Genomic DNA, 13696 nt, shown 5'->3' with positions numbered 1-13696 from the left:
CTCGAAGTATTAACCAAGGAACCTAGCACCCCTGCCATCAGTCTGGCGCCTGTCCTATCTGCATATGGGTAGCCTACACCCTAAGGCATTCTGATCCCCTAACAAGGTGGTGGAGATGAGATGGAGAGAGAAATGGTAAGCACTTTTGAGATGACCTGGTCACACAGCAAAACTACATGGTTCCAGAGAGAGTAGAAACTCTCCTGCATGGGAGAGTCACAGTGGCTGGACGTAGGGCTGTCTCCCCACAGACAGAAAGAGACGAGGAGAAAGACAAAGGCCTGATGTGACGGGTATTAGTTACTTCTCTAGTCACTGGGGTTAAATTTCTAACAGAAACCACTTACTGGAGAATACTTAGAATTGGGTTCAAAGTTCCAGGGGACCTTAATCCATTACTCAGGAGAAGGAAGAAGGCGCAGTATGGCAGGACACAGGACAGTGTAATTCTTCACAGCCCAAACAACCAGGAAGTAGAGACTCAAGCACCTTTACCTGTTGAGCACCCACTTGCTCACAGCTGCCATTTTATGGAGGTGAAATTATTCTATCACAACATACATGATAACGGGACATAATTTACTCTGTGCCTTAGGTAGGAAAATACACAAAATGATTTCTAGTGAGTCTACATGGCTAACCCCTACACAGGTATGACATTTAACCCTGTCACTATCATCAGCAGCATGATTCAAACATATATGGTGTACTCCTCTAATCCCAGCACTTTGGAGGCAAAACCAGGCAGATCTCAGAGTTCGAGGCCAGCCTGGTTCACAAAGCAAGTTCTAGGACTGTCAGGGCTACACAGAGAAACCCTGACTTGAAAAAACAGGAGAAAAACTAACCACAACAAACACTAACAACAAAAACACACCAAGTAGTTTGGAGTGGGAGCTGGGAGTGGGGTACACACCTGTAGGTCCAGTACTTGGAAGGTAGAGGTCAGAGGATCACGAGTTTAAGGCTAGCTTGAGATATGAGGGATACATGAGGCACTCATTTCCAAAACAAACAAAATCAAACAAACCTATATTGAAATACAGATACAATCATAAATACACATATTTATATATAGTCATATATATTTATCTATGGGTATACATATATATGTATATATTCATACATTCATACATATATGCAGTTTGGCCAAATGTATTTTCTCATATGTGGATTGTGTCCCCACCCACCTTCCCTCCCATCGGTGTCTTGCCATCTTGTACAGGCTGACCTCGAAGTCACAATCTTCCCGCTCTTACTCCCCGTGTCCCAGAATTACAGGCATTTACTGGTGTCTCTCTTACATGATAAACTAATAGTTATATAATTTAAAACCACCCCCTCCCCTGCCAGATTTAGAAGAGTCATGAATATGCTAATGTGTTTAATGTGTCTGATTAATCTCCAAGAAGAGTATGGAAGGTGTTTGAGCAGCGATACTCACAGCAGGACTTGTTTCTGAAGAATGCTGTACAGTGCAGTTGTAGAAAAGCCGCTCAAATAAATTCTATACTGTTCTGTGGTATATGAGAACTGTGATATACCTCCAGAGAAGATAGAAATATGAACCAAGTAGGAAGGCTATGCTGCAGCTAATCACTAGAGACGAACTAAAACCAATTAAGTTCCCAGTGCTTAGCTAGCTGGGTAAACCCAGGCCTTCAGCTGCCATGGGAATCCACTGAATTCCTCCTCAAAAGAAATCCGTGTTAAGCCAAATCCTCCCTCATATAAAGGAGTACATGCTTGGAACTGAAAGAATGCGCCAAAATAAATTTATACTGAATAGTCATCAAAGAAATAAAATATAAAATCCTTCTTTTAGTCAAAGTTCCATTAGAAATGAAAATTTCAGGCTTAGCTGGGACATTAGTGCTCAGTCTTTGTACCCCACATCTCCCGCTGAACTCCCTGGGTGCTGAACCCACTGTAGCCTAGGAGGCTGGCATTGTTAGGAGCACGGGGCCTAGTGAGATGTGGTCTTCAAGGAGGAGAGTCAGACCTCAATACTAGACTGGCGCTAAGCCGCTCTCTACTTCTTTGAGCCATATTTAGTTCCTGCCTTTTAAAAGTGTGAAAAAAAATCAGTGTCAGAGTCACAGGTCGGAATCTAGACAGGTGGAGACCTACTTGTTACCACTGTTGCCCTGGTGTACAGCACGAGGCAAGGGTATGAGGAGAGGACGGAAGCGGTGAATGGGAGGAAGGACGGGAGGGTGCATTCTTCTGAGTCCTCCCATCATACTAGATATCAAGATCCACATCCTCTTTGAGACGGTTTCTCAGAGGATGAACAAAATGGTACTCAATAAAGACGCTTACAGACAGAAAAAAACATTTGTGGGTAATATTGTGTGTCAAAGATTTAAAGCAGGGATAAGGTAAGAAAGATGTGGGAGGGGAACGGTGAGAGGTGCATTAACCCAAAATCAAAGTTTTATGAGGAATCCTTATGGAAACTAACTGCTCTGTATGCGAATTAAGAGCACCATTTTTTTTCTTTTTTTTTTTTTTCTTTTCTTTTCTTTTTTTTTAACTTGAGTATTTCTTATTTACATTTCGAGTGTTATTCCTTTCCGGTTTACGGGCCAACATCCCCCTAACCCCTCCCCCTCCCCTTCTTTATGGGTGTTACCCTCCCCCCGTTGCCGCCCTCTCCCCAACAGTCTAGTTCACTGGGGGTTCAGTCTTAGCAGGACCCAGGGCTTCCCCTTCCACTGGTGCTCCCACTAGGATATTCATTGCTACCTATGAGGTCAGAGTCCAAGGTCAGTCCATGTATAGTCTTTAGGTAGTAGCTTAGTCCCTGGAAGCTCTGGTCATTTTTTTTCTTTAAAAAAGGAACTTGAACACAAGTTCCCCGCAAATACGCGCAATGATTTCTCCTAGAATGCATAGATAGCTAAATGAAAATCTCAGTGCCAGGTATGGGATATTTCCCTACTAGTTGTAAAGGCCTAGGTAAAATGTTGAGGCCTAGGTTTCAGTTACCTGGTCAGCCTGCCATTATTAGGAAACTTTCTCATGTGTTTCTGCTGTTACTAGGAAACTTTCTAATGCCGAGGTTGATTACATATTCTGTTATGTTCTGTGCCCTTGGAAACCAATCATGATAAAAGTCAATAGAACTGCTTTGTATAGTTACCCACAATAACCTTGGACCCAAACCACCCACAAAACAGCACTTCCTACACCTGTGTATAAGCTTTTATGGTATTTTGGGATGGACCCTAAAATAAGAGAGACACTTGCACCAATATAAGAAACTATTTGGAATAAGAATCCCATTTTGAATAGTGTTCCAGGAAAGTTCCCAAGACCTTTCTGGGAACTAACATCCTACTTGGCAGGAAAAGCCATGTATATGGGTCACTGACATCCTCTTTGGCAAGTTAAGACATGAATGTTAGACAAGTCCCATCCTCATAGACAAATTAGAGCATACCTATTAGACAAGGCAAGTCCCCTGCCACAGTAGATTACTCCAACCAATGGGAGCAGGATAAATGTACAACAAAGACACGTTCTTAGGGAAACAACCCCCTACCCCTAAATCCTGATTGGTGCAATAATTTGGCACAGATGTTTGTGGATTTTGGGCTTAAAAACCCTGTAGGATCTTAACTCGGGGGTCATGGTTCAGTTTCCGAATCTGAATCGTGACCCTGGTCGACCAGTCCTGGCGTGTATGCTCAATAAACCATCCCTGTCTGACTGAGATTAGTGTCTGTGTGATTTGTGAGGTGACTTCTGGACCCCAACAGCTATTATTAGTCAGAGAGGCTCCCGAGTCCCCAATATAACACAGGTTACGGCCATTGCTCTTGCTTGTCCACTATAGCTAGACAGTGAATGTGACTGCTGATGTAGGACATTGAGAAATCAAGCCGGAACCGAGGAGAAAGGTTATCATTAGACTCACCCATGCTTCAGTATGTGTTGCAGTAAATATTACATAAAGGAAAGGAGACACCACACACCATGTCATACTACCTCCTGCCTCCATGGTTAGCCCCATGTTGGCGTCAGCTACTCTCTGCTCCCAGCAGCAGCCACCCTCTTTCGACTCTCTGCTGTGAACTCTGTTCATAATCCCAGCATCTCCCTCCACCCTCCTCCCCACCCCGAGGTTACAGTCACAACACCCAGTAACCCACTAAAATCAAAACTCAATAAGCTTATAATTTATCAGTCAGATTTATATCAATAAATTCTCATCCCACAAAATGCCCATACAATAAACTGAGAGCCAATTGAAATTGCTATAAACTGCCCACCTAGATAAGACAAATTGTCCTGTAATAATCCATCCCTTCTAAGATATTCATATCTACCTGTGGCTATTTATACCCAAACGGGGATGAGTAATCTTTCTCCTCCTCCACCTTTGTTTCTCTTTCCCCTATCTCTCTGTCCTCTTAAAAACTGTTCCCACCTTACTTTTTCACTGCCCAATCACAGGCCTTGCCTTATCTTGTGCCAGCCCTTACCTGTATATAGACATCCATCCACAAGTATCAACCTCCTAAATGCAATATGTCTACTTGTGAGAGAGAGGTAAGTCTGTCGTAGGGTAACAACTGACTTATGATTGGTTAGTTTGCCAACGTATGAGGAACCTCCTGCCTTGTGTCCAGAGTGCTGGGACTACACGTGTAGGACACTATGCTCCATAGATATGACTCTTTCTGAGGGGAGAGTAAACACAGGGGAAAGCTAAGAAATGTGTAAATTAAGGGGGAAAAAGTCATAGTCAACGAATGCTCCCTGAAGAAGCCAGAGCAGGCAGGAGAGTGAGCAAGGGGTCGATCAATTGTACCTTCATCCCTGCAGCAGCTGCAGGTCCACTGGGGTCCACAGCCTGGATGTGGCATGGTTTACTTCCTCGAACCACAAAGCCCCAGCCAACTGCGTCACCAACAATCTAGAGAGGAAAACCACAATGAACAAACAGCAGACTGTCCCTGGCCATTTGCTGGTCTCTCTGGGAGTAAAGTCTTGACATATATTTTCTGTTCATTTCATCTCTGCTGTGTCAGGGGAATTAAAATGTGGTGGTGGCACATAACCTGTTGGGCAGAAGGAAGCTGTGTTGGGGAGGTCACTCCCCAGGAAACAGCTGGCAGCATATGGCTTCTTCCTTGGGCTGTCAGCCAATTTCATATTCCACTGCAGTATTGGTCTGAGAAGATCTTTAAAACATAGCTGTACTTTCTCTCTAGAGTCCATCTCTATCTCAAAATGATCTTTCCTTCATATTCAAATAACAGACTTTGACTGAGCTACGTCGAAGCCTAGAATGAAGGGTTTCAGACTCTTTTGAGAGACAGTTTACTGAGAAAACCAAGGGAAAAGGAGATTCAGCTCACATTTTACAAACAGACTCTGGTCCAGGTATTGTCTGGCACTGACTCATGCCTTTTCCTACAGAAACAGAATGAGCAGTAAGGTTCCCTGGATGGCTCCAGAGGCATCATTTAGTGCACATGCCAACTGGAGTGCAGATGACCCTCACAGTCTAGTGAGGCTGTCACTTAAATACAAAGTCAAACAAATGCTCTCAAAACACAGCCACCTCTCAAAAGCTGAAGGCTGGGTAATCTTCAGCAAGTGGGAACCTTGGTGGGAATTCTTGAGACTATCAGGTGCTTAGGATTTGCTACTAGGAATTTATTCTACCTAAATTCACTTTCAAATGTACCGTTTGCCTTTCCTCTTGATGCAGATATAGCAGTCCTTCTTCTGTTAACTCCCCAGTGCTCAGCAAGGGAGTGGCCCTCAGCTAGAGTCTGGGGTGTGAATGGATGTGTAGGAAAGCTTCTCACATTTGAGGTAATAAAATTTATTAGGAAACAGGAAGAGAAGAGATGGTCCTCTAAAGTTTATTTTGACAGACATGTTGTAGGCCAAGAGAAGAAAGCAAGCGGAATGGGGAGAAGGTGGACACGTGGATGGGCCTGAGGATGTCTCCCAGTTGGATAGGGTACTTGTCTAACATTCGAGGGGCTCTGGGTTTGAGTCCCATAACTGCATGAACCCAGTGTAGTCTGTGTTTCCGGTACTACAGAGGCAGAGGGAGGAAGGCCAGACATTCAAAGTCCTCCTGGGCTATTCATAGTTTGAGGCTATGTGAGACCCTTCAGAAAAATAACTTGAGTCCATTTGAGTAAAATCAACAGGGCCTGAGGAGGAAGAAGGAAGGTTGTGGAAACACTAAGAACGGACAAGTCCTCTGCCCCAGGGGAATACATAGGGCTGCCAAGTCAGGTGTGCACCTCAGCACATACAGACATTTACCCTACAGTTTTGTTTCCTTTCTTTTCCTTAGGATTCTCTAACATCTTAGTGATTTTTAGAATGAACTGTAATGAAGAAATTAATGGGTTATGTATTTTTTTTGGTACTGTCTTCTGTCTTAAAAGTATACAATTACATTGGAATAAGTGCATAGCAGATACGAAAAATAACAAAATTCACAAAGAATTTAAAACATCACATGACTAACAAATCAAGAGAAGCCTTAATGCATTTTACTGCGTTACAGCTTAGAACATCTATTTTCATAACCAAAATGTGTAGATGGGTGTGGCAATACATCTTTATCCCATCACTTAGGGGTCAGAGGCAGGAGGCTCCCTGTGAGTTCAAGGCCAGTCTGGTCTACACAGTATGTTCCAGACTATCCAGGGCTACAGAGCGAGACCCTGTCTCAAAAAGGGCGGCGGGGGGGGGGGGTCTGAGAAAAGTTCTCAGTGTGGTGCCTAAGCCACACACTGATAGGTGATGAGTGCAGGAGCTAGGCTTACCGTGAATGTCTTCCTTGCATATGGAGCCCCAGGGGTCAAGAGTTCTTCAGAAGTGACAGGTCTCTTCAGCACTAAGAGACAGATACAGTGTCAGAGAGTACACACTTCTAAGTTCTTCTCCCATTCATTTAGCAAGTATTTCTCGAATGCTTCCTTTCTACTGGCAACCAGTAAAAGTGGCAAAGACCTCCACCACACATTCATCCTTGAGCTGAGTGGAGAGGAAATCCCAGCGAAGGGCTTGAACCTTACTTATGGAACCTTGGGGGTACAGAGAGGATGGGAAAGGAAACCAAGGTGCCTTTAAGGGGATAGAGGGAGGAATAGAATCTTCCTATAAAGGAAAAGGCCATGTTTCTAGTTCTTCCAGCTCTTTCTTCAAAGTTCTTATATCTACATCGATATATGTCAAAACTCCAGGAGTCTGCCGGCCACCCTGCAGATGCAGGCTCCATTGAACTTGGTGTGCCTAACACACTGCACGCATCTCATTTACTAAACTTCGTTCTTTTCCCTAATAAGTAACCTAGAAACATAAGAAGGCTGCCTCAAGCTCCGAGGCGCCAGACTGGGTAACTCTCCAGAGTGCTCTCCATGGGCTGGGTCTCTTCCCTGCATCCTGTCACCTCCATTTTTCATTTAATCTCTACCTGAGCTAATGCTCTAAAACAGGACTTCTCAACTTTTGGGGAATCAAATGAAGCTTTCATAGAGATCGCCTAGACCATCTGCATATCAGATATTTACATTACAATTAATAATGTAGCAAAATTACAGTTATGAAGTAGCAATGAGAATAATTTGATGGTTGGGGTCACCACAACATGAGGAACTGTATGCATCAAAGGGTCACAGCATTAGGGAGAATCACTGATTTAGAGTCTGGTTCACCCCTAAACTAATCTCGCTCATTTTTAAAATTTGTTTTGTTTTTAAGTTTTTTCTTTTTCTTTTTTCGGGACTGGGGACCGAACCCAGGACCTTGCGCTTCCTAGGTAAGCACTCTACCACTGAGCCAAATCCCCAACCCCTTGTTTTGTTTTTAAAGACAGGGTCTTGCTTGCATGACATGTAGCCCAGGCTAGCCTCAAGCTCGCAGGAATCCTACCTCAGCCTCTAGTGCTGGGATTGCAGCTGTATGCCAGCCACCATGCTTGCTTCATTTGAAAGTGAAATTAGATATAATAAACTCATAGTAGAAAATCCTAAAGCCACAGAAGTGTCTGATAGACTTAAAGCTTAAAGATATACTACTTAGTATTATATTTTTTTACCATTAATTTTATACATAAGAAAACTGGTTCAGAAAAGTTAATTTGTGCATTTCCAACAACCTGTAGCTAAAAATGTGGGTAGTAAAATTAGGATCAAACTTAAGCATGGGTGCCAGGGCCGGTGTTTTTAGCAACTCTCATAGTCCTGTGCTATGCTGTCTCAGAAACTCTGGAAGATAGCAGTGTGGAGTATTGTCTGTCTATTCTTAGCTCATTGCTGTTGCCTACCAGGGCAACAGAGACAGCTGCCTGAAACTCCATTAGTAAAGAACTTCTCCCTCTCTCCTCTAGTAATGAATTTCCTTGACCAGTCTTTGATAATTTGGAACTGGAGAGGGGTTGTCCTAGCATCCCAGGACTGCTAGTGGGGATAGGGACCATTCTAGCAACAGTACACAGAGAGCAGAGATTTAAGTGAATGAGGAGTCAGGGCCAGGGTCTAATCTGGATAGATGACCACCTGCAGTTGCCTTTGGCAACAGATTCACTCTGAGGTCAGTCACTAGTCCCCAACAAATGGGTAGCAGCAGTAGCAGCAAGGGGCAGGACTGTATGATGCCTCCCCTGGCAGCTGGGCCCACCTGCTGGGTGAGCCCCAGGCTCAAGAAGAGCCAAGAACTGCTTCTTGGGAAGGGGACAGATGTCTGAGATTAGAACGTTTGCTTTTCAGAAAGCTTTGAAGCCATGAGGGACAAGGTCAAATATCAAGGATATTTGAACGATGAGGGAGTAGGTCAAATATCAAGAGGAGAAAGTCTCTCAGGCCCCAAGGAGGAGGTAGGAAATGTGGTGAGTGTTTGAGCACTGAGACCTTAATGCTTAGCAGACAAGCTCTTCTCCAAGCCTGTGACTCCTCAGGGGTTATGAAATCGATGATATTTTTGGGAGCAGAGCTAGCCATTTACTTTTCCTTTTTATTGTGTTGAGATGCAGAGACTTTGAAACCCAGGGAATTATCCTGCATGGATTCCCTCTCGCTCGTCACCATGACATGGACGATGGCAACAGCGATGGCTTTGTTCTTTTGAGAGAGTGGTGAGGCCAGATATTTATATCAACTAGTAAATCTATATATAATCCTCACAGAGGTGACTAATACTTCCATTTTTATTTATTAGAGAGTGTGTCTGTGAAAGAGTGAGGTAGAGTGAGAGAGAGACAGAGACAGACAGACACAAAGACAGACAGACACAGACACAGAGACGATGAGATAGCGCATGTGTGGAGGTCAGAGAATTCTGTTCTTTCAGTTCTTCCTTCCATCTTTACAAAGGTTCTGGGGATTGAACTCAGGTTGTCAGGTTTGCATGGAAAACCCTTTTATGTTCTAAGCCATCTTGCCAGCTTTATGATGGTTAAAAGTCTTCATGGAGGCTGATGAGTAGGTTTTGAAACTGCAAGATACCGATGAATTCCAATAGGTGGGCTTGAATACACCCACTCTCTTCTTCCTTATGTATAAGAGGCACTGAGACCGAGTGGGATGGTACATGCCAGTAATCCCGGCATCTAGCAGGAGCATAGCAAACAAACAAATGTGTGTGTGTGTGTGTGTGTGTGTGTGTGTGTGTGTGAGAGAGAGAGAGAGAGAGAGAGAGAGAGAGAGAGAGAGAGAGAGAGAGCGAGCACACGGTCCACAGAAATCCTTGATCACCATGGTCTAGGAAAGCATCTACAAGTTGCTGAAGCCCTTTAGAGAGGCAGAAGATCTTCTCTCAGCAGCTGGTCCTGGCTTCTGGTCTAGCTAGTGTTGGTCAGCCCTCGGCCGACATTGAGGGCTAGCTCTCAGAAGGCAGTTCTCCTGAGCAAAGTTATACCTTCCTTTCAGGGGCATGCATGTTGAATAACGGGTCAACATAAAGGCGCAGGGCATCCTGGCACTGGACTGCACTGTGGGTTAGCAGTAGCCTTCCAGGAGACTGTATCGGAGGCCATGTGCTAGTCTTCCTTAGCCATTCAATGGGCGCTAACTCAAGAGTATGCTTTTGTAAGATTCCCGCTCCTGTGATCTCTGCGTCCTAAGGAACTCCGCCAGCACAGGACCCCAAGCCTCCCAGATAGGAGCATGGCCACCTTTGTGTCACTCACCAGATTTGGGGTTGCAGAGCACAGGGGGGCTGCTGCTGAGCGTCGGGCTGCTGCTGAAGTAGCCACTGCTGCCACAGCTGCTCATGCTGCTCCTCCGCACGGCAGACACAATCTTGATCTCCTTGCTGGGACTGACTGTAGGGGGGAGCAAGCACAGTCACTCTAGGAGTCCTAGAACTCCTGGGCTTTCAGCTGCAAAGCAAAAATCTCACGTCCAGTTCTGCCGCGTACTCACAGACAGACAGAGTAACTCAGGCCACCCCCTTTCAGTTTCCCGGACTGTAAAATGAAATAATAATATGTCACGGGATGGGTGTGAGGCGAGGATCATATCATATTATGTATATGTATCTCCCTCTCTGTCTCTCTTTTTAAAACAGGGCCCACAATGCAACCTATGCCTCGGAGTCCACACAACAACATTTTTTTTTTTTTTTTTTTTTTTTAAATCTTAACAGCTTTTATCGAGTGTAGCGGACCTAAACTCAGGTCAACCTGTTTGGGCGTTAAGCACTTTACCAACTAGGGCCATCTCTTCCTACAGGACATGAATTCAAGAATTACCAAACCTGGGCCTGGAGAGACGACTCAGAGGTTAAGAGCACTCACTGCCCTTACAGAGGTCCTGAGTTCAATTCCCAGCAACCACATGGTGGCTCACAACCATTTGTAATGGGATCTGGTGTGTCTGAAGACAGCTACAGTGTACTCATATCCATAAAATAAATAAATAAATAAATCTTATAAAAAAAAAAGAAAAAAGAATGACCAAACACAAGCTTTCCCTTCTTGGAAGTAAACCCAATGCTGGCGATCTATGTGACACTTAGTACACAGTGGTGGTAAATGGCCCTGATTTAAATCACACCCCGCACATTATCTGGAAGCACGCAAGACAAAGCTTACGACAGCGCACACTGAGGCTTTCAAACTGTTATGTGATACAGAATCTTTAGCTTTCAGGTTCAGTTCTTCTTGCCACAAAGCAGTGTGGGTCTGAAGGCCGAAGGTCTGGAAGTAAGGGCCACTATGCAGGCTGCTCTGAACACTGACTGGCACACGGAAAGAAAACAAACAAGCAAACAGCTGCTGGCTTTACAAGACTGTGCTACTGTATTCCCTCTCCATCTCTGCTGAACCCATTCAAGACGCAGGCAAGCCCCTGCCCCAAAGGAAGAATGGACTGTTAGTCGCATCTGCACGAGACTGCAATGTGTCCCTACGGCAACCTTGGAGCATAGGCTTGAGCTGGTGACCTTCTGCTTGGTTTTCACTTTCTGCTTAGCAACTCTTGCTCCATTCTCATTTGGAGGTAAGGTGTGTATGAGGACTTTGGGATATATGGGACCCGGAATGGGGCGGGATAAACTAGAGCTTCTGACATGAAGCTGTGTCTACCACTTGGAACTGTAAGCCTCTCCTGTGCTGGGGTATTCCTTTATCTGTAAAATGAGGACAGGAACATCATGTCCGTAGGGTCCCAGGAAGAATTAAGTGAGCAAATCATGCTGCCGAACCTGGGGCACAGAAATGTCTCCATTGACGTGGATAAGTTTCCTTGTTATTAGTTCCTGTTCATAAGCAAGACAGGACAAATACATTTGGTGCTGGGTTAAGCCCAGTGCTAATTTTCTTTTTCCTCCCTCCCCTCCCTCCTCCTCCTCCCTCCTCCCTCCCTCCCTCCCTCCCTCCCTCCTTCCTTCCTTCTTCGCTCCTTCCTACTTCCTTCTTTACTTTCTTCCTTCCTCCTCCCATTCCCTGTCTTCCTTTTGAGACAGGATTTTAAGAAGTTATGACTCTAAACATGACCTTGAGTTCTTGCCTCTACCTCCCAGTTACTGGGATTACAGACACTCCACCTGTCCCTCGGCCACCCAGTGACCCATGCTTCTGAACTTTTTCTTTCTTTCTTTCTTTCTTTCTTTCTTTCTTTCTTTCTTTCTTTCTTTCTTTCTTTCTTTCTTTCTTTTTTTTCCGGAGCTGGGGACCGAACTCAGGGCCTTGCGCATGCTAGGCAAGCGCTCTACCACTGAGCCAAATCCCCAACCCGCTTCTGAACTTAAGTCATCAAGGGCCTTGAGTCCTTTAAGTATCTCCCACTTCTGCACTTGGGATGTGTGTGTGTGTGTGTGTGTGTGTGTGTGTGTGTGTGTGTGTGTGAGAGCACATTTAACCCAAGGTTTCACATAACCCAAGAAGACTTTAAATACTGTAGTAGAGGATGACTTTGATTTTCTAATCCACCTGCTTCCTCCTCCTGAGTTCTGGAATTTACAGGAATGTACCGCCACACTTGGGTGTTTCGAGGGATTAAATCTTGGGCTTCCTGCATGCTAGCAAGCAACAAACCAAAAGAGTTAGATGCTCAGTCCCACACTTTGTTACCTCTCAAAAAACAAAACGCACACGTAAACAACAAAACCAGCATACCTGACATAAAGCTGGTAGATTTCCGATTGTCGTGGCTCTGCTTCCTCAGACAGAAGGGACTGTCATGTGTCTCCTGAGAGGACGGGGACTTCTCATTGAGCAGCTCCATCAGTCTTCGCCTCCGACGGAAGTTCATTCTGAACTGGTAGAGGAGGTTGCTGTCCACAAATGGGTGCTTGTTAGACACTGGGGAGAAGAAACAACCAATGAAGAATGTGTGGCATGCAGGCCAGAGAGCGACGCAGCCAGAAGACTCTAGCCAACAGGGGCAAAAGTCCCAAGAAAGAGGCTACGTAAGTAAATGCCATGTGGGCTTGTGGAGTGCCTCATACACACTCCCAAATTCTTCTCACGTGACGTGCATTTTAAAAAGTTGGTAGCCAGGTCCTCTGTGAAACAGTTCTTGAGTTAAGTTCCACCTGAGTTCTCTTCGTAATGTCCTGCTGGCTCCAGGGTCCCGTCCTGCAGATCACATACCATACTGTACACCCTTGTGGTTCGTTTCCCTTGTTTTTCTACCTGAATAAACACCAGGCTCCCAGCAACCCAGCACAGTGTAACTGTATGTCCCAAACCAAGACTTCCTTTCTCTTCTCTTTGAGACAGAGTCTGCTGTAGCCCAGGCTGGCCTCAAACTATGCGTAGTCAAGGATGACCTTGAAACCCTAATCATTCTGCGTATCTCCTGAGTGCTGAGACTGTAGGTCTGTGCTGCTGCATACGATTTAAGCACGGTAGATAAACATTCTACCAAACATTTTACATCACTGGCCTTTATTTGTTAAAACCTGTACATCAACTCAAGTTGATCAAAGGACCGCAATATAAAAATCAATACACTAAATCTGATAGAAAAGAAATGGGGAACAGCCGTGAGCTCATTGGCACGGGAGACAACTTCTGAATAGAACACCGACATCTCAGGCACTAAGATCAACAATTAATAAGTGGGACCTCCTGAAGCAAAGGACTTCATCAATAGGACAAAACAGCAGCTCACAGAAGGGGGAGAGATCTTCACTGACTACATTTCACAAAGGACTTGAAGTGCGTGGTTCTGATGCTTTCATCAGGAATCTGTGAGTGACCCCTGAAGGT

General features: G+C 44.9%; 1 protein-coding gene across 2 annotated transcripts in view; it reads right to left on the bottom strand.

The window, feature by feature from the left end:
- Deptor (DEP domain containing MTOR interacting protein) overlaps positions 1-13696 on the bottom strand; it is a 138556-nt gene that overhangs the window by 32143 nt on the left and 92717 nt on the right. For both annotated transcript variants that reach the window (XM_032915560.1, XM_032915557.1), the window contains 4 exons: positions 12599-12784; positions 10169-10303; positions 6807-6877; positions 4820-4924 (listed from right to left, as the gene is read on the bottom strand). In XM_032915560.1, the coding sequence (XP_032771451.1) occupies positions 4820-4924; positions 6807-6877; positions 10169-10303; positions 12599-12784 (497 nt within the window). The remainder of the gene's footprint in view (positions 1-4819; positions 4925-6806; positions 6878-10168; positions 10304-12598; positions 12785-13696) is intronic.

The sequence above is a fragment of the Rattus rattus genome, chromosome 1 (genome assembly GCF_011064425.1).
Source record: "Rattus rattus isolate New Zealand chromosome 1, Rrattus_CSIRO_v1, whole genome shotgun sequence".
Lineage (NCBI taxonomy): Eukaryota > Metazoa > Chordata > Mammalia > Rodentia > Muridae > Rattus > Rattus rattus.
This window is presented reverse-complemented; position numbering and strand designations above follow the sequence as displayed.